Here is a 27,855-nt window from a genome sequence, read left to right as displayed (position 1 = left end):
CCTCCTCCTTTACCTTTTGCTGCTCTCTCGTTTCATTACCCACCCTCGAAGGAGTGTCACCCTGCCGCAGGCCCTTGCAAGCACAGCAGGCCTGCACTGGGGTGCCATGGCAGATCCCCAGGTGCTGTGGGTGAGCTGGGGACCACTGCCTGAGCCCAGAGCTCCTCCAGCTGTGGCAACCTGGCTTACAGTTCACCTTTGCTGGACAAAGGTGGGCCACACTCCTCCACACCAGCCCGTGGCTCTGTATAAATAAACCGTTCTCCTTCCTGCACACAAATTTTTAAGTTCTTGTTTTAACTGGGCACTAAGCTTTGCCTCCCGCAGTCTCCACAGAGGTGCCCCGCACACTCCGAACTCCCCTCGCAGTTACCCCTCAGCCTTCCAGCCCCCGATCTGGATCCTTCCTCCCTCTCTCTGTGCCCCCGAAATCCCCCAAGGCAGGGCAGAGGCTGTCCTCCTGCCCTCGCTGCCCCGGCCGGGCTGAGCCCGGGTGGCGCCGCCGCTGGAGGGCAGAGCACGAAGGGGGCGGCGGGGAGCGAGGGGCGGGCACTGCCGGGGCCTCATCCCCGCCGTGTGAGCATGCTGCGGCGGGAGGAGGAGGAGGAAGAAGAGGAGGAGGAGGGCTTCCTCGGCCGGGCCGGGGGAGGTTCAGACTGAACTTCGGGCCGGGGAAGGAGGAAGGCAGAGCGCTGCCGGAAGCCACGGAGCGGCGGCGCCCCGCGGGCAGCATGTAGCTGGGTGACAGCCGCCCGAGCGCCGCCTGCCTCTTCCCCGCCGCCCAGGGCACCGAGGAGCCGGTGCTGCGGGGTCGGGAGCCTCCCTTCTCCCTTCTCCCCTCTCCCCTCTCGCCTCAGCTCCCCCAGGCTCCCCGCAGCGCCGTCCCTCCGCCGCTGACCATGGGGCTGCCCACGCTGGAGTTCAGCGACTCCTACTTGGACAGCCCGGATTTCAGGGAGCGCCTCAAGTGCCACGAGATCGAGCTGGAGAGGACGAACAAGTTCATCAAGGAGCTCATTAAGGACGGCAGCCTCCTCATCGGGGCCCTGCGGAGTGAGTGGGGCGGGGGGGCGGCGGCGGGCGGGCGGGGGAAGAGGCTTCTTTTGTTTGAATGGGCGCCGGGAGCGGGCTCCCCTGCCGGCAGCCGGAGAAAAACCTCCCGTAAACTTTTCTTCCCCAGCTCCCTCCTCGTCGCTTTGCCTTCGTCTGGCCACCGGAGGGGCTTGGGGGGCTGCCCGGGGTCGTGCGGGGACATAGGGGGAACCCCGAGGGGACCCGGAGGCCGAGGCCGCGGGAAGGAGGCAGGGAGAGATGGAAGGAGGCAGAGATGGAGGGGGGGAATGGAAGAGGGAGACAGGGAAGGAGGCAGGGAGGCTGGCCTCGAGGGGCTGGATGTGGTCCCTTCTGGGGTATTGGAAAGGTTTTTGCCCAGGGAGGTAGTGGGTCACCGTCCCTGGGGGTGGCTAAAGGGAAGGTTGGACCTGGCGCTTAGGGACATGGGTTAGTGGGTGACATTGGTGGTAGGGGGACAGTTGGACCAGATGATCTTGGAGGTCTTCTTCAGCCTTCATGATTCAACAAACGGGGACAGCTGTACCAAAGTGGCGAAGCAGGACTTTGTGTGAATTTGTGTGGAGCAAGTTTATGATCCCTCCCTCAGTCCTCACTGCCGTTGCGTACTTTTAATAGCAATAATAACATTACCGAAGTTAACATACTAACAAATAAAACGGTTACATATCTTTATTAACTAGCAACTTTGCTACTGATAACGTGGTACTTATTTTGGAAGATTTTGAAAGAAAAGCTCAGGATGAATGGTGTTGTACTTTTCAAGTTCCATGAGGTGACAAATGACAGCTTTCCTGAGTGTGAAAATGGCCCTCCCGCTTTGAAAAGCGTAAAGTGAAGATTAAGGACTGCCACCAGCATTACTAGACTCGGCTTGCACTGCTCTGTGTTAGCTATTGCCACCTACTTCTTGCCTTTAACTCACTTAGGATCTCTTTTATACATTGCCCAGTGCTTGCCTTCATGTAGACATGGCTTACAGCTTCTTGTGCTGTGAGATGTTTAAGGAAAAAAAAAGGCACTTAAAATGATCCTTAAAGTATCTACCACATTGACAGAATATGTTATATTTACAGAGTGGAAGGGTAGCAGTATTGCTCTTTATTAGGATGGGAACAGGTGTTACCATAAAATCCTCAGCTCACAGAAAATCTAACTGATGCTAACCCAGAGTCTGAACCCAAAGTTTGTCTCTTTAGCTGGAACAGAAATTCAAATTTTGTTGATCTTTGATGATTTTGTTCTGCTAGAAGCAGAATTCGATATTAATTGTACTTCTGCATGTGCCATACTTTATCCCATAGTTAATGTATAGTGTTGCCATTACATAAAGCAACTACTGGCTTTTTGAGACTTTTGTCATAGAAGTGCATGTATTTCTGGACTCATCTCTGTATTAGGGAGTAGCTGGATACAAGCCTAGTATCTCTTGTAAACTTGTATTAAATTTAATATATTTATGTATCCGTGCCCATAGAATATGAGGTGGTAGATTATTCTGAAAATCTACGTGTATCTGTGTGTATGTGTATGTATACACATATATATAAACATAAACTCAGTGGTACATTTCCCCTTCCAGAGCCAAAAAGATTGTTTCTCAGATTTATTTCAGATTTTCTTTTTGCTAAAGAGCCTTCTCCATAAAACAGGAAATTGGAGCTTGTTTAAAGTGGTGAACATGTAAGTTTTTATTAAACTTAAGGCTGGTTCTGTACAGTGCTGTGCTCAAGGAGTCATGACAGGAGATGATGCCACACTGGTGCTTTTTATCCTGGTCTAGCACTGGAAATTGACTGCTTTTTGTTCCAGATCAGACATAAACAAATACAACTTTCTTCTTAAGTTGTCAAAGAAAGAATACTGATGGATGAACTTTGTTCTTGAGAAGTAATTTAGACCTTGATTTTGAAGTGAGTAATCCCATTATCTTTGTGAAGACTACTAGTAAGTCCTTGCTAGATATAGAGCTTATATCCCCATGTTTAACAATTCTGTCCGTCTTCAGGAACAAGTGCTATTTCTGTCACAAGTAATTGCAACCTAACCTGCAAGTTCCTCTGATTTTTAAAACTTCTTAGTTCAAATGTTACAGTGTTTGACACAGTGCTTATTGTATTCTATGTGCAACTTTAAAGTGCTGTGCGCTAGAGTCTTTTAGCCTTAGGAAAGTGAAGTCTGTCCTTGTAAGAAATATTTCTACTTGTTCATTTCAAATCCCTTAGTTTTGTGTCCACGCATTCCACAGAATACTGCCTCAGTCCCTGTGTTAAGACAGCTTGGGAATTGCCTGAATTTTTCTCAGTAAAATGAAAATACTTTTTTTTTTTTATACTGTAGGCTGTGGTGCAGATACTGCACAGTGTACCAGGTAAGGCAAATAGAAGTATCTTAGTTTTTCTGAAGTAGAGAACCTTGGACTCATTAAAACACACTAGCTACTCCTACCCAGCTTTAAAGTTGACACAGTGTAAAATATTTGTGCAATATTTTATTTATTTATTTATTTGAAGATCTAATCAAATGATGGAGTAGTTGGTTTCAGTGCTGAACTCCTATGATTTGGTTGTTATGATTTAATAACCTGCAAGCCCTGGAGAACAGCAAATATTATTTACCCTGGTTTATGTCTTTAGGTGATCTAGGATTTTTCATTTACATGTCATTTTGGAGGCTCAGTCCTGTTAGGGAAAAAATTCAGACTCATGCAGAGCTTTAGTGGAAATGAATTTTGGAATACATCCTTCTTGACTGTGTTTAGGGAAGAGACAGTGAAGTTGGCATAATGCAGTTAGAAAATACTGTAATCTATTAAGTTGTCTAAATGTAAAATGAATCTCTGGTATGTGCATGGTTTTTCAGATAGAGTCAAACTTCTATATTAAAGGTTACAGGACATACATTTGTGCATAAGCCAGTATCTAAATGCAATGTTAAAAAAAATACATGTTGAGACACTTAAACCAAAGGTAGAACAAATACGCCTAAAGTAGCATGCAGACTTTTTGCATTTTAGTTGTTATAGTGGTCGCAAGATGAGGTCACTTTTTATTTTGATGTGGTTCTTCTGCATTCATTTTGAAGAATACTTCTTTCTAAAGTAATATGTAGAGCCTTAATAATGTGCTGTCTGAAGTAGCAGTTGACTATTGTGAATGCAGAGATAACAAATAATGCTGGGATTGGTGTCAAATCCTTAGCACCTTTTTCCTAATGCATTTTGCAGTTTCCTTCTCTTTCTAAATATGTAAGACTATTGGGGAGTACACCAGAAGAGCACAGATCATATGGTCCAGTTTAATTATAGGTGGAGAAATCCCATTTGTATGGTCATTGTGCTTACTTCAGCCTTATCCTACAGTTGGTATCTCAGTGATAGACTGCATTTCTTGTTACATCAACTGAGATGCTAAATACATTGTTCTCTCTTGAAAGGCTCATTTTATGCATGTACGTTATCTTTCTACAAAGACTTAACTCTGTGTGTAGGGGCAATTAAGTAGGTTTGTGTATTTTTATTTGGTACATCTGGAGGAAGGTTTCCTTGTCTTTAACTTCCAAGTTAGGAAAAAAAAATAAAACAAAACACAAAACTTTTTCTGAAAATAATCAGATAACACTTAATTTTGTAATTTCTTCAGGCATCTAATTTAAAAGATCTTCTAGGTACATGTTTAAAATGCATATGCTTAAATGTTTAACTTGGCAAAGTCCACCCATAGCTGGACTCCTGAACCGGAATTGAAATTTTTTCTTTTCATTGATTCTAGCAAATTTTCAGTTAAAGTATCAAATCAGTGTTTTTTGTACTTTTTGCTAGTATTGTACTTTGTAATGTCTTTCCTTACTAGTAGTTGCTTTGTGAAAAAGCAACCTAATCTGGGGGTTGTCATATAGATTATGTAGGAAATTTCATTATAGAAAGATTTGTATACTTCTAATTTCTGTAATAAGGTCTACTGATGGGCCCAAATTGTTCTGAATATTATATTAAACAATCCAAAAAAGTAACATGTATCTTGTTCAGATATCTCATGGCTTATTTCTGTGCAGAAGACTTTGGTTCTACCCTCTGATTTTTGATGGCCTTCTTTCTGCATCTTAGTTGCTATTTTAGCTATAACTTCATGCATTCAAAGACTTGAGCTGTATAAGTTTTGGTTTAAATGGTTGGAAGTTAAGTGCATTCACAGTTGATTTAAGTAATGCCATACCTTTTAAAGTGCTTTAAATTGTAATGCAGAGCTGCAGTGTAATAGAAAAGTTAACAGATATCTTTAGGTATTTGTAATTACTAGCAATCTTTACTTTTTGTTTGCATTGTCCTTTTTTTTTTTTTTTTTTACTAGCAGAATTAGTAACTTGAAGTGCTTGATTTTATTTTGCTTAACACAGAGAAACAGGCACAAGATAGGAAGAAATACCATCTTTTTTACTAGCGCTTTTATATAAATTCCACACAAAAAAAGACTGCCTCTAAACTGTTTTGACATACGGTATTCACGAGTGCTTTTTTTGCTTCATAAACCTAATTATAAAAGTACAGAGGTGAACCTGGCTATTTATACAGTAACCTTTGAGGTAAGATGGCTGTAAAAAAAAAAGAGAGAGAGACAAAATTAGTGCATAAGAAGCTATGATCTTGTTATTTCTCTTGGGGATTTTTTTTTAATGTAAAAAAACTTATGTATCTTTCCAGGGAAAGATACATTTTTCCAGATATCTTGGTCTCACATGTTCTCATGTGCTAATATCTTTAAAATGTCTTTTCCAGATCCCAACTGCAGCAGAAGTGAGTTCATTGAATAATAACTGCTGAAGTTTGGTAGCAATCATTCTAATTTTTAAATTTAGTTTCTAAGTATAAACGACCAATTCTTCATGTTCCATATGAATACTATGATGAGGAACATGGAATCATAAAAGTATGGCTTGCTCTTGAGAATTTCAGGCATAATTCACATCACCTTTGCAAATGGATTGTTCTTAGCTGTTTTAGTCATATAATTAAAAAATGCATAACTCCTCTTTCATAGTTAGGTTGGGTGAGCGGCAGGGCAATACAATAGCTTGCATTTCTTAGTCTAAATAAATGATTCATTGCCTCCAGGTTGAAAAAACAAAACTTCGTATTGCTTTTCCTACTGTCCTGTTCAGCTTCTGCTGCTCTTGCACTGAGTATTCAGTGGATTATGGGCATAATTCTCAAAAATAGCTTCAACAGCATTCAGCCTTTCATGCAAAGATACTAATGATAAGCTGGTTCTTGGCCAGAGAAGGAGCTTAATTGCTTCCTCTAGTGTTTAAAGCAGCTGCAGTCTGTATTGTATTATATTATCTTTAACAAAATGTATACAGAGAAAGCAAATACTAGCATGTCGTGGTCTGTTATGAAGCACTGTATTTTCTGCCTATCATATGATTTTGAACCAAGAAAGCCTGAAAGGGAATTCCCATGCTATCAGTAACAACTACTGTGTTACTAAGTCCTGAAATGACTCAGCATGGGTGTTCTTCTAGTTCTTCTCTCTTATTATTGAAACATGTATTCTGCAGAGAAATGTTGTAACTGGATAAAGTCAGGTTACCAGAGGAGTAATTTAGTGTTTACAAATGTCATATGAAGTGATGTCTCTGATTTAAGAAATTTATTTATTTATTTATTTTAAAACTACATTTAAACTTTTAAAGTGTTTTCTGAAAATAATAAATTTAATCTGTTTCTTAGTGGTCCAATTGGCTTTTTGTCTACTACATGCTTCGTTTGCTATGAATAGGAGAACTGTATTTATTAATAAGGAACCAGCTGTTTCATGAATATTGTCTTTACTATAATGGAAAATATGATGCTGTGGTTGCTGAACTTGAACAGATCTCTTGGGTTTTCGTGGGCAGAAGCACTACAGCAACTTGCAATTTCCTGTAATGGGTAACTAACTTATCAGTTGTCCTCTGTGAAAAATATAGAGGACAATGCTGTTCTTCTTTCTACTGAAGTGATATTCGAGGCAGTGCTTTTTCTTTGCTTTTATATTTTGTCCTATAATGTCAAAACTGTCATTATACATTTGGAATGAGGGGGATTAAGGTATTTAGGAGCATCATGGATTTCTTTGTTGTTAAATCAGATCTCCTTCTAGTGTTGTATCATGTAATTCCTACTTGTCAAATTCAATTTTAAAAGCAGTTTTTATCCTTACTCTTTCTTCTGGAAGACTGTTCTAGAACCATGTTACTCTGAGGATTGAGTAATTTATTAAAAATAAATTTAATATGGAAATCCTAACTTGTTTATGCTCGTTTTCCTTTCACTCTACTCTTCTGTACTGTTGTTTATTTGTATTTGCCTGTGGAATAATCATGTCCTTTTTCTAGACTGAACAAGCTGTTCTCATCCTCTCTGCTAAGGGTTTCTCTGGTTTCTTGGTCATTTTAGTAGCTCCTTTCTAAACTTTTTTGAAATTACTTTTAAATATGCAGGACAGTTGAATACAAAATGGTGGAAACAAAAACTAATATGGCAATGTACACAGGTTTGATCTCTGGTCATTGTATTTATGCTGTGAGAACATCAGTTCATTAAATGAAACCAATGTTTATGGTCCTCTTTTGACTGTGTGATGCTATGAATCCCTCAAGCATGATGAAAGGTGAAAAACTTTTGGGATCTTATAAGGAGCAGAAATAAAGTAAACATGAAGCTTAAGAAAAATAGCTCGACCTTCTTCCCCATTAATAAGAGATTGGAGTACTGTTGGTTACTAAGTTAACCTCCCATTGGCACCCCGTGAAGTGCACATAACTTTCATTAGAAAGATAATACGTTTCCCAGCACATTATGAACTCTGGGCTATATTACAGTATGGGTTTTTTTGTTTGTTTTTTCCAGATCAGTCACATGTTATCAACTGGTTCCCTGTCCTGACTTTATGCAAACTTGCCTTTCACAGGACACCAGAAGCTTCAACAACATGTTGTTGTGTTTTGCGTAGTATAATTCGGGCATGGGAAAAGAACATGGAAATTCTGTATGCCTTCAGAAGTCTTATCTTCTTTTAGCTTAGTATTCAAAGCTGGATACAAGGCGCTGCAATGTGTAGGTTGTGTATTTGATATTTTGCAAGGTGCTTAAAAGAGGTTTGGATGCCAGGTGTGCATTGTTGTATCTACAAAGGTACTCTTCTGTTCACTGAAAGTTATTATGTAAGTGAAAACAGGTATTGCCAACAGAATTATTTTTCTTCTGTAAAGAGCCCTTAAGTGAAATAAACATAATGAAAACATAAAATGGGTAGAAGTAAGAAGACTCAATGTGATTTGGTCCTGTAGAATTACTGGGACAAATAAGCCTCTTATATTAATTATTCTTTGCCTTCTGCGCTTTAGGAAAAATCTTCCTTTCTCCTTAGGTTTCTCATAGTTGGGGATGCAGCAAGATACGTTCAGGATTTTTTTTGCCTCCAATCAACAGCACAGATATTTGTAGTGGGTCAAATTTAATTTTTTATCACTTGCTATTGTTTTTAGTAGTGTTGCTCAAATCAAATTTGTAATGAGTGTAATCAAATCTGTTTTCCTTAGCTGTGTACCTTTGAGCTTAGATCTTGTGAAGCCACAGTCAGCTTTGCTGATGTTGTTTCATGACCACAGAAGGAGTGATTGATTTGGCTTGCTAATTAATGTTCTTGTGCGTGAGATGGAAGATACAGGCAGATGCTATTTTAAAAACAGGTCAGCAGTGGTGAGCAGAGTTCAGAAGTTATCCTTCCGTCTACTGGGAGAAAATGATGTCCCTAAGTCAGGAAAAGGATGTTTGGTTGAGCTCTTACAGTGGACAGCTGGAGTAAGAGTTCCTCAGAGTTAGGAATCTGTTACAGATGCAGTTAGGATGTTGTTCTCTGCTTTCTCCCAGCTCTCAAATGACCGTATATTCCACTGATGCCTATGAATCATGTATTTGAACAGCTCGTTTCCTATATATATATATATTGTTGAGGACCAGATTATCTCAATTAGGATGATTCCAGTAGGCTAAAGGATGCCTAAAAGAAACAAAAGCTGCGATACCTGTGTACTGCTTAGTTAAGGCAGGAGGCAATCAGTTAAGGAAGGATGATTTTTCCTGTGCCATAATGTTAGGAATGGGGTTTCACACAGCTGCCTCTGTTAGCAGATATCATAGTGGTTATATAAAATGCTTCACCTGAGCTATGTCTTCTCAGTCTTCTTTATGTCTCTGGCCACACCTTCCTCATAAGGAACAACAACAGAAAAACCAAGAGACCAACCCAACCACAAAACAAACCTCAGCCTTGTAAACAGCCTCTGAGGTCATTGCACTTACTACTATGGGATAGTAGCAGTAACTTTCTACTGGGCACTCACTGACTTTGTTTCCCAATTAACTGTAGACCACACAATCAATACATTGTGGGATAGGTTGGTCTTCTTTGCAGCTATTTCAAATAAATGGTTTTTCTTCCTCTATCTAATAGGCATCATCCTTTCTCACATACCCTTCTAACTTAGGAATTTAAAATTTAAGATGTGAAAGAGGAACAAAACCAACACCAAACCCACAGAAGTTAATAGCCCTTAAATTTGTGATCTGCTTTTAGTATCACTGTTATCACTGTTTTTCACTTGTTCTCAGCCTCTTTCAATTGTGGATTTTTGTTTTTCTCACGTTTCTTTTTTGTTCCTTTTTTCTCTCCTGCTTTTCATAGATGCTGGTCCAGTGTTCTGTGTTTGTAATACCTCCCTGTTCTGAAGCATTAGCCAGATTTGTGCCCAAGTCAGGATGGAAATAATAGATCAGATTAGTCTCAACGTCAGCCTTATTTGAATGATATCAAATAATGACATTCCTCTGGTTGAGTGTTGGCAGCAAAGCTTTTTCCTAGCTACTTCCTTATCTGTATAGCTTCTGTGCAAGTTCTCATCTTCTCCACCTTAATAATTAAACTTCCATTGTAGCTTGGTGTCATGTGCTTTACTGAAAGCTAGTTAGATAAGACCTGTTGTGTTTGTTTTTTGTTGTTGTTTGTTTTGTTTTTTAATAATCCTTTGCCTTCTGTGAGAGAGAGATTCACTCATCTGGTGAAGTTTACCTTTGATAAATCTGTATTGCTTTTTACCCTCTTTTCTATCAGTTTCCAAGCTTTTAATTGCTCTTTCCTTTGATCAGCGTTCTAAATTGCTTGATTTTAAGGTTAAACTTATGAAGCATTCTTGTTGGATCGCTATGTTTGTTTCTTAAATATAAGTACATATTTGCTACATTTGACCAATTTAAAAATCTTTGATATTAAGATTGCTGATGTGATAGTTTTGCATTTTTGAATACTAATTCATATGAATTTCTCTTACCTTTCTCATATTGATAGCAGTGTTGCAAATTGAGGTTGATTTTGGATCATACTTTAATATTTAGGTGGTCCGTTTCTGTGCCGTCTTACTGTGCTTTGACCCTCTTTGTTTCACGGCTTTATGAACAGCTCCAGGAGTGACATGGCACTTCATGGGTAGCTGGCTAAGCTCATGTGCAATTGGAGTTCCACTAGTGCCTGGTGCCAAACCTAGTTGTCTTTGCTTTTTAAAATACATCAATATACATGAGTGGTTGAGTACTGACTTTTTTTCCCCTTATTGCCTGCCCAGTCTGTGATCTTCTACTTAAATCTCCATACTATTTCTTCAGTGAACCCTGATTTAAATGTTTTATGCAGTTCTCCTTGCAACTGATGTGAAAATTGAAGGTATCTCATATCGTATGTTTGGAGTTTCTTCATATGCAGTCACCTTTAAATTCAGCTTCCCTTAGCTGCTCAGATTTTGCTTTTTTGAAATGCAGAACTTTTGTTACAGGCTTATTTTATTTCTTTTTACTGTTCTTCCATTTAATTTTAAACTAAATAAGCATGAGATTACTTAGACTATTTTATTAGACAGGTTTTCGCCAAGTTACATATTTGTGAAATTTATCACACAGACTAGTTGTGCAGTACTCTTGAATTTAATTTTTATTTCCTACTCTAGCACTTTAGTCTCTGCCTTCTTCCATGAGCAACAGTGAAGTGGTTCAGTTGTCCAGGAGTTCTCCCAGAATCTGTAACTAAAGGAGGCTAATAAGGAGCATCCATCTGAAGCCACATTTTGATGCGTAATTTTAAGCCAGCTTTATTGCTAACCAAACAAACAGAAAACCTCCAGAGCCTACCCCTGCTGCTTTTCCCACTCTCAGCCCTTGCTTCCACCCCCTCTTGTAAGTGGTATTAGCATTGCTGTTTGCTCAGCTGCACGCTCTACCGGATTAGGGAACTAAACTAACCGTTCGTCTTTGCTGAATAATTTTTCATGAGTCCCAGTTCCCTGATTTGGGTTCCTTAAAAATACATATGGAAGTGCTCCTGCTGGCAGAGAACAGGGCAACCTGAAGTGGAAGTGCCTGAGGAAGTTGGTAGGGGGAAGAATAGGGACAGGGCGTTAAAATACTGTTTGGTAGCAGTGACAGCTTACTTGTGTGTCAGCCAAAATTAATATACAAGTTACCAATGACAGCTAACACTCACACGGCACATTTGTTATATCTTCTGCAATAATTTTATTTTTATTTTGAAGCTGAAGACGTGTGACTTCTGAGCTCATCTCTTCTCCCAGATGGGATTTTACAGGTTTCCAGTACTTCTGTCTTTGGAAGAGACACCTTCTTTTTGGTTCCTGTTCTGACAAGCAGCTGCCATTCTGGGTGTTTGATGATTCAGGGTTATTTTCTTGTTGATGGGGAGAAGGGAATTTAGGAAAGGAAAGGAACATGGAGATTAATTATTTAAAAGCTGTTAAGACTTGTGACTTATAAATCACTAATAAGATGAGCACTCAGCTGATCTTTTAATTTCCCTATTAAGGGTCCTTCTTCATGCTTTCTCCAAAAATATGAGAGAGAACCTGTTGCTTCTAGAGAATTACCAAGTATAAAAAGTCTTTGCTCTTCTTCCGCCTTGCCCCTATCTCACTTCCATGTGAAGAAGAGCACAAATTCCTGGTAAAACAAGCAGTACATAGGGTAGGGTTTGTTAATAAAGACATTTTATTTTAATTTTTCTTTCTACATGTATTTGAAAATGTCTTCTTTGGCTGTTATTTGGAATTACACAAGCAGGGTTAACTGACTGAATTTTAACGTTTGTCTGCTCTGATAGTTTGATTCATTATGCCAAATGTCAGCATAAAACTGTGGATCAGTAAAGCTTACAGTTCTTTAAAGTGCCAGTCATTTAACTGAAGAGCAGGCAGAGTTCAGAATGTGGTAGCATCTTTATATCCAGCAGCCTTCCCACATTACCAGTGCAGTCATGGTTTTAGGAATGCCATGGCTCCACTGTTACAGAAGTTTGCATTTCACTTTATGTCCATTCCTTGCATCTTCTCGCCTTCTGTCCCACTTTGTCTGCCTTTAAACTTTTGCTTACTAATGATGATGAGGAGTGGAGGAAAACAGAAAAATCAGGCTTTTTGAGGGATGTCCTATTTGTGTAAACTGTTACTTTAAATCCATGCATATTGTAGAGGGGTAGTTATTTGCCCTCTAATGTTAAAATGACCTGACGTTGCAAGAAGCATGCAAGTGGAACCTGCTGCTTTGAAAAATATTGCTCCATACCTAAGATCATCTATTAAAATATATATATTTTTATCAGTCCTCTGACTGCAATTAAACAAGCTGTATACTAATACTAGAAGAGAAAATTGAAACATGCTTTCAAATCCCTAACGTGAAGTTGCTAGTTAGGCTATGAAAAGGGAAAGTAGAGAGCTTTGGAGTTTACCTTCTGGGAAACTTTGAAACAATACTTGTTTTACTGTGCAAGAGGTAAAATCTTATTCTGTGGAAAAGCAGAAATTGTGAGAAGAAGTCAAGACATTGTTCTCTGAGAGACTGCTACAGATAGAAACAACATGTTTGCATTAAAATACATCCTTAATTCATTAAGTAGTGTCCTGCATATTAACCTCTAATATAAACTGTTCTAGCTTGCATGTGTCTATAAAGATGGAGTCTGATTTAGCAGACAAATGAAGAAAAAAGCTACTTAATAAAAATTACAGTTAACTATAATAAAAATTATAGTTTGCTCTGTGTACCACAGAAGGGATTTGATGCTTTTACGAATCTTGGCTGGTGCTATGTGCCATTCATAAAAGGCCTATTAATTGTTGTTCATGCCTTTAAGAGTTAGGGATTGGTATTTGCGGAATCTTTTTAGTTTGATTCTTCATCTGATTTGCTCTTTGAGGAGTCAGACAGTGGAGACTAGATAGAGTTCCAGTAGTTCAAAATAAACCTAATGAGAAGAAATGCTGCCTTCCATAGGTGATGGATCTGGTGCAATAGGACTTGTTTTAAGCCATAACAATGTATATGGGGTTAAAGTAATCCTTAGGATTTTTTTTCTTTTTCATTAATTATGTGCACATATTGTCACTGAAACTTAATACAGTTAGTAGTACTTCTTTTTTTTTTTCCTTTCAGTTTCAGCACGCTATTGTCCAAGTCTGCTGGTAAAACTAGGAAAAATACTGCAGTTAGATTCATAAGCAAGCATCATGAAATGCCTGAAAAGCTGGTCTAGACTCATAAATCTCTATGATTTACTAATTGGCATGGGGTTTGGCTAAGATGATCTTTAATGGTCCCTTCCAACCCAAACCATTCTATGATTCCATGATTCTGTGATCTCAGCAAAGTTTCTCCTTGACAACTGCCAGTGCTTTGTTCCAGGTTTTAGAAGAAATTCTCTTGCTTCTTTCTTTGTGTTTTTAAAAAGTAAGGTGAGGCTTCTGTGTTGAAAAACTTGCCTTTTTTTTTTTTTTTTTTTTTTTTTTGAGGATAAAGTAATATTGTTAGAATCACAGCAAATGTCCCTCTTTGCATCCTTTCAAAGTCTGTTTGGGACATTTTTAAGTGAAGAAATCCAGAATATGGTGTGCCTGCAGGCCAGTTAACACTGGCTGTGAAAAACAGTTGGTGGAGGAGGAAAATGAGTATATTTAATAAGCTGAACATGGGCCTGCAGACTGACAGATGCCAGAAATGTGTGATCTTTGCAAGGATAACTTCAAGGGTTTTATGAGTATTTGGTACATTTGTGGGTGTCAGGTCTCATTCTGCAGCTTGTTTTCAGGAGAATGCTGAAAAATTGTAAAGGGTCACAGAAGACCTATGACAATACTCAGGCTCCTTGGAAACTGCAGGCACCATAAAGCCTTTGTTTTCTGCAAGTGCTTAATCCAAAGAGAAAGTTAAAGGTATCACAGGAAAGAAGTTTAATGGAAAGTTTCTCTGACAGACTGGTTATGTGAAGATCCAAGTGCTGGCAGAAGCTATACAAATTAAATGAGAAATGTGCAGCTGTAAGGTTGGTGAGGCTTTTCATTAAAACTGTAATGTACTTTTCATTGCTAGAAACTTTTAAATCATCTAGATTGTGTTTTTTTTTTGTTTGTTTGTTTTGTTTTGTTTTTGTTTTTTCCTAAATGTCATCAAGATCACTTACCTGCTGGACTTGGGGGTTTTTAACTGCTGAAGCTCTGTTCAGTAGCTGGCCTTTTTGATCGCTTTGGTTCCTTTTGGTCTTAAAAGAAAAGTTTTCAGCCTAACTTCAAGTCTTCGTGTTTACATTACTTGAATGTGTGTGGAGCTTTGAAATGTGGGGAGAATGCATCCTGTAGACATTTTATAGTTCAGTGTTTTTTGTGTTTTATAGTGCTTTCATGTGAGGCCTTAGGTGAGGCCTTCCTTCACATGAGGACTCCTTACTTGTCATCATTATGTGATTTGAAACTGAAGTGTTCTGATGCAATAACCATCTGGATTTTTTGTTGTTGGTAGTGTTTTTTATTCTTCCAATTTTTAGTTTTGAGTACTAGAGTGGGTGTCCTACTTCAGAGTGTTCATATATGCAAGTGGAAATATACAATGAAACAAATCTAGACAGTTGAAGATGGTAATAGTGCCTTTATTTCCATATGTACAGGTGCTAAATAAATATGTTCAGTTCAAGTTGCTATGCTACAGGCATGTAAAGATAGCAAAACTAACATTTTTGAAATATTTTTAATATTAGGAAAGTGGCATTACAAGCTTATCTCGTTAGCCTCTTGAGATATAGGTTGTCTGAAGTACTTCAAACATGTTAAAAATCTCATAGTTATTGTACGTACACTGTTTTGTCATCTATTATCCTGACTGGTTTAATCTAAAAATAGACAAGTTGATTTAAAAACTCAGAAATGTGTCTCTAAACAAAATGTTTTAGTCACAAGTGTAAGCCTTGGCATTAGACTTCAAGAAGTTTTCTCCCAAATGCAGTCAGTGTGGTTGGCTTTTTCCTGTGTGAGTGTAGAACTGCTGCACTTTCACATTGTTAGGATCCTAAGACAAATGAGAGATCAAAAATATTTCATTTTATGAAAAGGGGTGTAGACTCAGCAGTATGTTTTCTGCTTAATTAGCCACATGCTTGTATGCTGGGAGATTTCCTGGTACTCTAATGCAAGATTTTTAAGTGCACACTGTAAGTTGTAATTCTTTTTGCTTAGCTCACTGAAGATGCCATCACCTGCACTTTGGCAAGTATGACATAGCTCATTTTTCTGTGGAGAAGGGAACTGAGGTTATCACAGAATGGTTTGGGTTGAAAGTGACCTTAAAGATCACCCGGGTCCAACGCCCCTGGACAACTCCTGCTAGACCAAGATGCTAAAAGCCCCATCCAGCCTGGCCTTGAACACCTCCAGTGATGGGGCATCCACAACTTCTCTGGGGAACCCGTGACAGGGCTTCACCAACCTCTGAGTAAAGAATTTCCTCCTAGCATCTGATCTAAATTTCCTCTCTTTCAGTTTAAAACCATTCCTCCTTGTCCTGTTACTACACCCCCTGACAAGGAGTCCCTCCCCAGCTTTCCTGTAGCCCCCTTTAGGTACTGGCAGGCTGCTTTAAGGTCTCCCCAGAGCCTTCTCTTGTCCAGGCTGAACAACCACAACTCCCTCAGCCTGTCTTCACAGGAGAGGTGCTCCAGCCCCTTGATCATCCTTGTGGCCTTCCTCTGGGCTTGCTCTAATACTTTCATGCCCTTCTTGTGCTGGGGGCCCCAGAGCTGAATGCAGGGCTCCAGGTGGGGTCTTACAAGAGCCCTTCTCAGAGGGGGACAATCCCCTTCATCGCCCTGCTGGCCACACTGCTTTTGATGCAGCCCAGGATACGGTTGGCTTTCTGGGCTGGAAGCGCACATTGCCAGCTCATGTAGAGTTTTTCATCCACTGGTGCCCCGAAAGTCTTTCTCCATTTACCACCTTTTGTTTATCCTTGGATTGTAGGATTGAAAATAAAAACACAAATATTTAAGTCATTTGTTTGGCATTGCTTTATGTTTAATTTGGTCCTATTTTCCCTTCCTTTCCCCCCTCTGTGTCCCAAGAGACAAATTCCAGTTGAGGTCTCAGGTCCAAATAAATCTAACCCACAGGATCCACTCTTTAGTTATTTTTAGCTATTTTATCACAGAATCACAGAATTTCTAGGTTGGAAGAGACCTCAAGATCATCGAGTCCAACCTCTGACCTAACACTAGCAGTCCCCAATAACCATATCCCTAAGCTCTACATCTAAACGTCTTTTGAAGACTTCCAGGGATAGTGACTCCACCACTTCCCTGGGCAGCCTGTTCCAATGCCTAACAACCCTTTCAGTGAAGAAGTTCTTCCTAAAATCTAATCTAAAACTCCCCTGGCACAACTTAAGCCCATTCCCCCTCGTCCTGTCACCAGGCACGTGGGAGAACAGGCCAACCCCCACCTCGCTACAGCCTCCTTTAAGGTATCTGTAAAGAGCAATAAGGTCGCCCCTGAGCCTCCTCTTCTCCAGGCTGAACAAGCCCAGCTCCCTCAGCCGCTCCTCGCAGGACTTGTTCTCCAGGCCCCTCACCAGCTGCGTCGCCCTTCTCTGCACCCGCTCAAGTACCTCGATGTCCTTCTTGTAGCGAGGGGCCCAAAACTGAACACAGTACTCGATTTTAGTCCACTTCCACTTGCTTCCTTTGGTTCCATTCAAACTGAAGAACTTCTGATATTTCTTTTCTTATACAACATTGGTAACTGTGTATATCATACTGCTTTTTCTCTTTAGTGCCTCCTCTGTGAAGTTGAAATACAGCAAGTTAGAAATGTGATTATTCTTCTTTTATTTACGTTGCCACAGCACAGCAATGATGTAATTCTTTGTTTTATTGATTCAGTTCTTTCACTCTTGGCTCTTAATGCAACATGTCCCTAATCTCCCTGGGAGGGGTAATCAGCTTAAATTTGCAAAAATAACATTGCCAATCACATCTTTTTTTTTTTTTTTTTTTTTCTTACCAGCTTTTTGACAGTTTCCAAGTCATTTGGCAGTAAAATATGCGTTCTACTAACTGTCACAATTCCTGCTGTCATTGGCACTCCAGAGCCTCTTTGATTTGTTTTCTCTGAGAAGCTCCAGTTTTCAAAACACCTTCTGAGTTCAGTACTCTTACACAATAAAAACTCACTTTCATGCCTCCTTTTGTCACTTATCTTGAGGAGACGCCATGAAGCACTGTGTGTTCCTGGATTAAATGTCAGTCTTGCAGTATTTTGTTGAACGTTTAATGTACCCAAAAGAATGTTGTGCTATTTTGACAAATGTTTCTCTTATTCCTTTTAAAATTAAAATGGCACTTAGACAATGACATATTTGTACCTATAGTATGTGATGGCAGCATTACTGTGCAGTGAGCCATAATTTGATCTTGTGAATAGTAGTGAGCATGGTAGGAGTGTTGAGTATTTCTCATTTTTTTAATTTGTTTGTTTAATTTCTAAACATACCAAGTGATTCAAATCAGTGTTTTTTTTTTCTTTCTTTCTTTTTTTTTTTTTTTTCTTCTTATGGGGGTCTTGGGTGCTCAGTGCAGTGCATAGAGAAAGGGACTATGAGGGTCTGTACTAGTGGGCTGGAGTCTCTGTGTGTCAAATCCCACATCTGGATTCTTGGCACTTATAAAAATTACAGTGGTTGAATGTCCAGTTTTGTCTCAGTAAAATAACGATTACATTTTGGGGGAGGTTATCTTCTTTAACTTCTGACCATCTTTGACTATACAGGTAGTAATTCTGTGTGGCCTGTCTTTTACAGTGTATTTGCATTTAAGAGGCAGTTAAGTGTTACTTACTAAGTATTTCCCTTCCACGTCAGTTTCCACATATGACTTTATTTAAAATAAAATTAAAAAAAAAAGTGACTAAATCCATTAAATACTGTATTTTAAAAGTTGTATGGATTTGTTTTTTTTTAAAGCACTGAAAGCAGGCATTTCTGTGTTATTGTGGGAGGGGATCTTAAAACACATGGTTATTCTCTGAAACTTTTTTTTTGAACAAAATAGCAAAGGAGTTCAGCAAATTTTTTTGAAGCTTAATAGATTCTTCAGATTTCTGCCGAAGTGACGCAGAGCTTCTGATAGTGTTGTATGCCGTACTGTGCAGTAAAAAATGTGTCACACTGTTCTGTTGAACTTCCTTGAAAGTGTATGTTGGCTCTTTAAAAATGAACTCTAACACTCATTTAATTCCTGCTTCGTTATAATGTAAGGCTTTTATCTGTGTCTCTTTGAGAAATTTTAGAGGAGGGGTTTAGGGAGTTCTTGCTATGGGAGAAAGCCAGAGGTACTGTGTGGGATTTGGTGTCTCTGAAAGCTGGCTTCTGCTTCTGAAAGGATGTTTGAAAGGTTATAGAGTATTTTTATTTTTTAAAGAAAACCTTAAAGTGACAAGACACAACCAATTTTCCAATTCTGCAAAACATTTTTTTTTTTCCCCATATTATTCAGCCAATTATTAAATCCTACTTTTATTGAAATACAAGTTTCAGGTTTGGGAAGGCTACTTGACTTTAGAGATGTCAACATGTCTGCAGTTTTCAGAGGAGCCATATACTGTGCCTTCAGACCTTCAGTACCAGGAGAACTCAGCTTCTAAAATATAATAGATGAGGAGAAGTTCCAGATAACAGTAGAATTTTGCTGAAGTTCCCCCAGGCACTCTCAAATAGCCCTGCTTCATGGCTGGATTTATCTAACTGGGTTTTGAATCTAATTGTCCTGTTAGAGTCCATAGCAGTCTGTGATGATAGGCAGCAAATTTCACGATTTAAGTGTATGCTGCATGGACAAAAGTCTTTCCTTTCCTTCTTCTGTCAGTTACTTGGTTATTTTGTCTGATTATGGTAATTTCTGTCCTCTGAGAAACAGTAACTGTTGCCTTTGTGCAATGTCCTTTGTCATCCTTCCTTGTGCCTTCTTCATGGTGACTTTTTGAGATAGATTGTCAAGAAATTTTGTAGAATACTCAAGGTGTGAGTACATTTAAATAATGATACTTTCTGCTTTACTCCCTCTTTCTCTAATAACCCTTAGTATTTTTGACTATTGATGAGTATTGAATTGACATTGTAGAAGACTTGCCTACAGTGATTCTAAGATATTTCCAGAGTATTAAAAATAATGTAAATCCCGTCACTGTATGGATATAACTGAAACATTTTTTCTATATCTGAAACGATTTTTCCATGTGCGTTAATGTGTGATATTCCACATGTCATTTTCATCTGTCTTCTTATTTCCCTGTCATTTAAGGTTGCCTTCAAGAAAGTTCAAAATGAAAGCTGATCAAAAACGTCTCTATCAGCAGCAAGCTGCTGAAATCCTTTTTCCAGTCTGATCCCTAGATTTTATTTTTATGTCTGTGTTAAATAGTAAGGCTCCTCTGAGGTCCACAAATGAATTATCTGGCATGAAAGAGAAATGTTGATAGTGATAATACAGAAAATCTGCTAAAACCTGGTCCTATTACAAGAATCATTTCTTGCTGTCATTGTGCACTGGCAGTTGTGACACCAATTCAGTAGGTCTACTCTCTGTTTCCTCCATTACACACTGCATAGAAGAATAATAACTCACATATAGAAAGTATCTTTTTATTTTCTCTTCTTTCCTCTCTTTTCCTTTTTTTTTTTTTTTTTTTTTTTTTTTTTTTTTTTTTTTCCCAGTTGTCTTGAGAGTCTTCTGTTAGCTATCTGTAAATACTTGAAAGGATAACATTAAGAAAAAAGTGACTTTGGAGCTCTTAGTCTGTTTTTTGAGGGACGTTCCCATTGACAAGGGACAAGGGACAATCTACTCCATCTGTAAATTATGCAGATGAGGGCAATAAAAATAATTACTCTGAACAGATATTGTCCAAGCAGGTCTGTTATTGGAAAGTAGGATGACTAAGCATAGAAAATATACTTTGCTCCTCTTTTGTATGTTAGAGAGATTTTTGTACCGATAAAACATTCCCAGAAGCCACAAAGAGAAACTCAGTTTTATTGCTAGCATTGAAAATGGAGAAATATTTGAAAGAATGGTGTAGGTGTACTGTGCCTTCATCTCTGAGTTTGTTACAGTGGTCTTCATTTTATGCATTATTTCCAGTTAATGCTAGGTGTATCATTCTGTTACTGTACACTTCCTACTGAAAGGAAGAGCTGTATCTTATATTTTTTGGATTGTCTTTTGTTAGCTTGAATGTCATCCATGTTGCATAGCCTTCTGCATCTTATTTTACAATAACTTTTGTCAGTGATAAGTTTTATCCGGTAGAGGTTTATCAGGGCCTTCTGCAGTCATGCAGGCAATAACGAAGAGGAAATGTTCAGATAACTGTATTGTTTTGTACTATTGCAGTAACTGTACTCTCATTTATTTTTTTTCTTGCAGTAATCATTTACACATACACTTGAAAATTACCAGAGTTTTAACCTAAATGCTTCAAGAAATCAAAATTCTCCAAAGTCTTTCTTCTTCACTTCTCTGGGGAGGGGGGATGGGGTGGGATGAGAAGCAGAATCTGACTTATTCACACCTATACAAGCTAGGAAAGTTTGCAGTTGTAGCATGTTAGCCGCCAGAAAAATCAGTTCAAAAAAACATTCTTAAGATGAAGACTACTCAATTCTGCTGCTAAGGCAGAATTTTTGAGGGTTATTATAGGATTGTTTTTCTTAATGGGAAGTTTCATTTTTCATGTTAGAAATAGGAGGGGAGAAAAGAAAGACTACCTGAATGTCATTGAGATTTTGGTGTTACAGGTCACTGTTTTTGTTTGGTTTGGTTGGTACTTGTTTTCATAATAACTGCGTATGTATGTTGGTGTCCTCCAAAACCAATAGAAAAGTAATGTGCAACGAGGCTACGTCATCCTTCAGATTAGTTCTCTCATCCATAATGAATTACTGCTTCCCACACTAATTTTGAGCACAGTCTTTACCCAGGTTATAATTAATATTCCACAGTGATTTTTTTTTTAATTTTCTCATCCAACCATTAAGAAAATTGACAGCAGATCACGCAAGATTAATTTGCATATTTATCTTAATGGTATGATATCAGGTTAAAATTATTAGCTCTTTGGCTGCTCAGTAATGAGCATGACGAACTTGCATTGGGGTAGTTCCAGTGATAGCAGTGCTGTGGGTTCTTGTCTGTGCAAAGGGGATCCTAGGAGTATTGTTGTGTATTGAAGGGTGCTTGTAAAAGGATTTGTCAAGCAAGCCTGTCTTCAGGAAGAATTGGCTTGATAAGAGGTGTTTTGTTGCATTGTATATTTATGGAGCCAGAGAATCGCAGTCAGTAATGTGTAACCTGTTACAACAGCCAGTGGGAGTCATTACGGTCTCTCTTGACAATGTGTAGATTGGGGGGTACTTAATTCAGAAACAATTAACAAAATACAATGACTCCTTTGGAGACACTATGCATCATCCTGTGTTAGATCCAAGGATATTTGTAAAACCATCTGTTTATTGGATGCTGTGATATTGAATCACAGAATTGGTTGAGGTTGGAAGGGACCTCTGGGTCCGTCTGGTCCAGCTCCTGCTCAAGCAGGGACACCCAGAGAAAGCTGCCCAGGACCATGTCTAGGAGGTTTGGAAGATCTCCAAAGAGCCTCTCTGGATAACTTGTGCCAGGGCTCTCTCATCTGCACAACACAGAAGTGATGCCTGGTGCTCAGAGGGAGCCTCCTGTCTGCCCGTTTGTGCCCATTGCCTCCTGTCCTGGCACTGGGTACCACTGAGCAGAGCCTGGCTCTGTCCTCTTTGCACCCTCCTTTCAGGTATTTACAAACACTGATGAGATCCCTCTGAGCCTCCTCTTCTCCAGGCTGAACAGGACCAGCTCTCTCAGCCTCTCCTCACAGAAGAGGTGCTCCAGTCCCTTTATCAGCTTGGTGGCCCTTCACTGGACTCTTTCCAGTATGTCCATGTCTCTCTTGTACTGGGGGGGTTCCAGAACTGGGCACAGGAGTCCAGGTGCAGCCTCACCAAGGCTGAGTAGAGAGAAGGGATCACCACTTTTGACCTGCTGCTGATACTTTGCCTAATACAGCCAAGAATACCATTTGCCTTCTTAGCAGCAAGGGCACATTTTAGGAAATGTAAAAATTAAGGAATTAAATAAAAAATATATTTTTTTAACCTATTTAGTGCTATGTTTTTCCCTCTTGCAGCCTCTATTTTAATGTGCTCTGTTTACTTATGTCAAGGAAGCTAAAATGAACGTTTTAGGAAGAGGGTGTTTTACTTGGCTACTTCTGCAGTCTCCTGAGTAATGCAAAAAGATTGTAGGCTCTTCATTGATTCATATTTACTTACATGTTCAGCTGAGGTTGGAACAGCATTGCAGGAGATACAGAGAGCCTGCTGAAAGAAGCATCCATTGCAGTAAAGGGTTTTACATGCTCATGAAAAGAAATGCTGCATCTGGAGAGTGAGCTCCAAAATCTGGACTATCATATTTGTCCTCTGTTGCTTCAGTTCATATTGCTTGTTGTAAGCCATAAATGTTTCCTAGACTAACTGAACCTTTTTTTACCCTTACAGAAAGAATTTGTAAAGAATTGATGATTTCAAAATTGCAGCCACTTAGAGAACTTGCCTTTAATCTTGTTGAGGTTTCCCATTTTTTGATGAGAAGTGTAACTTTGTGGAAATGTTCTTCCTTGTATTAAATGGAAGATAGAGGCCACTATGTTAAGCACAGCTGGGCTTATAAAATGGAATCTGCAGTTCTTTAAGCCTCTTTTCATTGAGCAAAGGGAGAGGAGGGTGTGCTGAAATGGAAATCTAGCCAGCCAGTGAGCTGTGAGCCATACAGAGCTTGTGCTCCAAGCATGGTCTTACTGTAGGCATCCTGGAGGGAAAATGATGTTATTGCAGTGATGGCAGGGAAATTCAGCCGTCACTATGTAGGCAAAAATACAGTTTTATGGTTAAACACCAAATTTTGCTTTATGGATACCCTAATAACAAGGAGCTAGTTCAGGCTCAGAGTATTTCTGTTTTTTTCTTCATCCTCCTGATGAACTATTGACTTATTAAAGCTTTTCTACTGTGTGTGTAAACAAGTTGGGTGGATATTTTCCAAAGGCATCATTATGAGCTATTCCAGTTTCATTCTGTGTATTGCAAGAAGGAATTTTTCCCTAGAAGAAAACCTGTCCAGGCTTTCTCTAGTACTTGTACATAGGCAAAGAAATGCTCGATTTTCTTCCCTGGATATTGATTCTTGAGATGTGGCTGTGATGAGGTTACAGACTGCAATCCTTCTATTGGTGGCAGTTACCAGGATTTTGAGAAAGAGAAATGAATTTCTGCTGCACTTGAAAACTAAAAGAAACATTTAACATGTAAAAAATCCTACATTAAGGTAATTTAAATGTAAAGGATTCCAGTTAGGAGAGAGTTCAGTTATGGAAGCCTTAATCATTCTGTCCTGGTTTTGTTCTAGTCTAAAAAAAAGATGCTTGAACTACATTTTAGTAAGTGACTGTTAATCAAGGAGCCATGATTATGTGTGGTGTGTTCCTTATGTTTTTGGAGACTGACTTGAAACAGACACAGCACTGAGTGCTGTAGCTGAAGTAACTGGGCATTCTGGAGGGGCTGCTTTAAATGGATCAAAACAAGTTATGTTTTTACTTTCTTTTTAATGAAGTTAGGGGTTTCTTCTCTTCTTTTAATATAAAACTTTTTTTTTTTTTTTTTTTTTTTTTTTTTAAATGATGTTCCTTTGGAAGAAAAAATTATGTCTTTCATGGGGACAGGGAGGTGTGAGAAGCTGCATTCTTTCCAGCTCTGGTTAGCATCTCCTACTCTGAAGGAAGGCATCTGGAGTAATGGGCATGAAGCAGGGACCCAGCCGGGCTCGCCTAATCACCACTTCCCTGTGTGGCCTTAGGCAATCTTGCTTTCAGCATCTCCATCCGTTAAATAGGGTAATGATGGTGCATGTTACATAGAAATACATTTATTCTACTGTCTTTATAGACTTGGCTTGCATGAAGGATGAGATAATTCTGTATTCATTACAGGATTTGGATGGTATGCAGTAAGTAATACTGGGAGGAGAAGAGGACTGAGGAATACTGAACTCTGAGGAAGAAAACAAGTATTGAATAGCTGTGTGTTTGGTGACCACCCTTGTGCTAAGAACTAAGTTAGGAAAAATTTTGAAGGAAGAGGGTAAAGATAATCCATGTGCATGAAAACACTAAGGGTGGCAGTGGTGAAGCTGTACAGGCAGTCTTCACTGGAGGCCTTTTGAGTGCTAGCTTGGTAGCCCAAATCAACTTTTGTCATTTGCTACTTAGTTATTTTTACTGTTTGAAGTTATGCTTAGCACAGACCACTAAACAAGTCTTTGCTGAGAGAATTACAGTCTTGAAGTTGACTCAAGGGTACTCCTCCTGTGACTCCAGAGCAGTTAAAGATGATACAGCCTCCACCTGCCCGACATCACTGATCTCCTGGAGAATGCCTCCCATTGAGGTACATGGCCAACCTCTTTTCAATGGCCTGTGGGGACAGGACAAGGGGCAATGGCCACAAAATGGAGCACAGGAAGTTCTGCACCAACATGTATAAAAACTTCTTCATGGTGAGGGTGACGGAGCACTGGGACAGGCTGCCCACGGAGGTTGTGGAGTCTCCTTCTCTGGAGATATTTATTCAAGACCCATCTGGACGCCTACCTGGGCAACCTGCTCTAGGGAGCCTGCTTTGACAGGGGGGTTTGGATCCAATGATCTCTCGAGGTCCCTTCTAACTCCTACAATTCTGTGATTCTGTGATATTTCAGGAAGTAAGATCCGTGATCCTTAGTTCTGCAGCACTAACTCAGCTTCTCTTCTATCACTGTTTTTAGTTAAAATAGGTGACTGTGCATTGAAAAAGCTTGATTACTGAACCATGGTGTTGAATTGGCTTGTCTGTGAGAGCGTTAACCTTCTCCTAGTAGTGATCAGCTGATGGTGTCTTGACTCATCTGAGCTACTGCAGAACGCATGTGTACAAATCTTCCTATGGAAAGCATAACAATGACCTTGCTAGGTTGGACCCAAGGTTTACCTGGCCTTATATCCTGCCTCTGGATATGAGTAAGTGCTGTGATGTGAGTTGTATTTTTTTTTGTTTTTTGTCTCCTCTCACACACAGCGGTGAATGCCTAGGCTAGGGTATAAGACCAGGCAAGAATGTAGTGATACTTCCGCTGCCTCCAGCGGTTTGTGGCTTGAAGATTTCCTGAGCAAGAGGTTATGCCTTTAATAGCTCTCAATGGACTTTTCTTCTGTGAACTTCTCTAGTCCTTCCTTGAACCCACATAAATTTTTAATATCCACAGTATCCGGTGGCAGGGAGTTCCTTGATTTAATACACATTTTGTGAAAAAGCATCTTCTTGTTCTGAGTTTACTTCTTGCTATGTCAGATAGCCTTTTGTTTTTACTTTCAAAGAGATAGCCACCATTTCTGTAAAGCTTGTCATTTTGTGGAGCTCTTATAACTCCCCAGTTGTCTTTTTCAGGCTGATGATTGTTAGCACATTTCTTTAAGAAGATATTCCTGCTGTTATTTACCCATGCCACATATCTCTGTCTTTCACAGCAGGTTTGGGATGGTGTGAAGGAGTAAGGCAAAATATGCCCATAATATTCAAATGCAGGCTTGTCATGGATTGATGGAGTGGCATTTTGATATATCGGTTTGTTTCTTTTTCCAATTTCAAATAATTACTGTTTGATTTGCTTTTTGACCAGGCCTGAGTATACAGTAATAAAACACTTTAGTTATTATTTAGATGTTTTAATGACAAGATCTCATTTGTGAATGATAGTAGTAAGTTCAGAACTCATTACGCATGCCTTAATGTAAACAGTACTAGTACTAATGGATACTAAGATTATTAATTAAAGGCTATCACTCTGACACAGTGATAACAAGAGGATGTTGTCGTATGTTCCTAAATCTTTCCGTGTCAGGAAAGTAGAACAAAATTCCAGAGAATAAACTTTTTTTGTTTTTTAAAAAAAGAGTCCAGCAAATGAAATATGTAGACGCTTAGTTGGTGCTTCACACAAGTTTTGACTTAAGAAAAACTGGGCAGACTTCAGCAGAAAATATCATTAAAGCTCCTTATTTTGTCTGAGAATTTAAGTAAAAGATTCCAGCAAAATGAACGTGAGAGATATGAGGGATGCTTTGTTTTTCCTGTAAAATACGAAGAGCCTATTCTTAGAAATAATTGTGTACTTTGAGAGAAACTTAATATAATTACTGCCTTTTATGGGGTTTGTTTTTTGCCCTCTGTCAGAATGCAGTAAAACTGGAGGGTATGTACAATACAGACACTATTTCAGAGCTGTTAAGGAAATAGCATCACATCCAAACTGGAGTAAACTGTAAACTTTTGGGGAACACTTGATTCTCAAGCTCTACAAACAGGAGCTCTCACGGTGAAACAGATTCACAGTTGTGCATTTCATTATTTAAAGGAGCATGTTTATTTTTTGGCTATTTTTCCCCAATACTAAAATGTGGGTATTTTGGTAACAGATTCTGCGGTTTGCTGTACTGTGTATGCTTTAGTTTAAATTATCTAAAAGGTATTTTTAAGTCCTTCAAGTACTTTCATTATTTTCATCTCTGCATTTTCTGAATACCTTTCATATTTTTAAGGTTTTAAATAGAATATTAAGATAGTTTGTTGCACAAAAGTGTTTGCTATCCATTCTCCCTAAGCAGTGGGAAGTAGGTAAGTAGTGAGCCAGCTCTGTGGCAGACTATCTGGGTACAAGAAACTTCTTCAGGCCAAATTTGGTACGATGTTTAGTGCCGTTTAACTTCACTGGACAAAATCCTGCCTGATCTGGGGTCTCAGTTCTGTCCTCCCTGTCTGGAAGTGCATATCTGAGTCTGTAAACAAATGCTACTTACAGATATCTGTGTGTGTGTTTGTGAAATAAATAAATAAATATAAACAGTGTTATGTTTAGTACTGAAGTTCTTGTGACTGTGATATTAGTTGTCTGATCAAAGGAATCTAATCAGATGTTGTATTCCAGAGCTCTAAGAGCTCAAAAGAATTTCATACAGAATGTGTTTCATTTCCTTTAAAGCAAAGTGGTAGTATTTTTTAATGAGTTAAATATACACATTTTAACTTTTTCCCTCTCTCCTCCTCCTCCTCTTCTTACAAAACATTTTACTTTGTTGCCCAAGTGCAGAAGGCTTTGCCAGGAAGAAGAGTGAGCAAAGCTTCTGTTTCCCATGACCCTCAACTCTAATGTTGTTCCAAGGGCTCACTGCTCACAAATGCCTTGATAA

General features: G+C 39.2%; 1 protein-coding gene across 1 annotated transcript in view; it reads left to right on the top strand.

The window, feature by feature from the left end:
- The first annotated feature begins 651 nt into the window (after window positions 1-651).
- The window catches only part of ARHGAP42 (Rho GTPase activating protein 42), a 168,693-nt gene continuing 141,489 nt past the window's right edge, over window positions 652-27,855 (top strand). Inside the window, exon 1 of the mRNA XM_032183744.1 lies at window positions 652-1,053. Coding sequence (XP_032039635.1) covers window positions 900-1,053 — 154 coding nt within the window. The 5' untranslated portion in view covers window positions 652-899. The remainder of the gene's footprint in view (window positions 1,054-27,855) is intronic.

Source organism: Aythya fuligula, chromosome 1, assembly GCF_009819795.1.
Source record: "Aythya fuligula isolate bAytFul2 chromosome 1, bAytFul2.pri, whole genome shotgun sequence".
Lineage (NCBI taxonomy): Eukaryota > Metazoa > Chordata > Aves > Anseriformes > Anatidae > Aythya > Aythya fuligula.
Note: the sequence above shows the minus strand (reverse complement) of the source record. Positions and strands in the feature narration are given on the sequence as shown.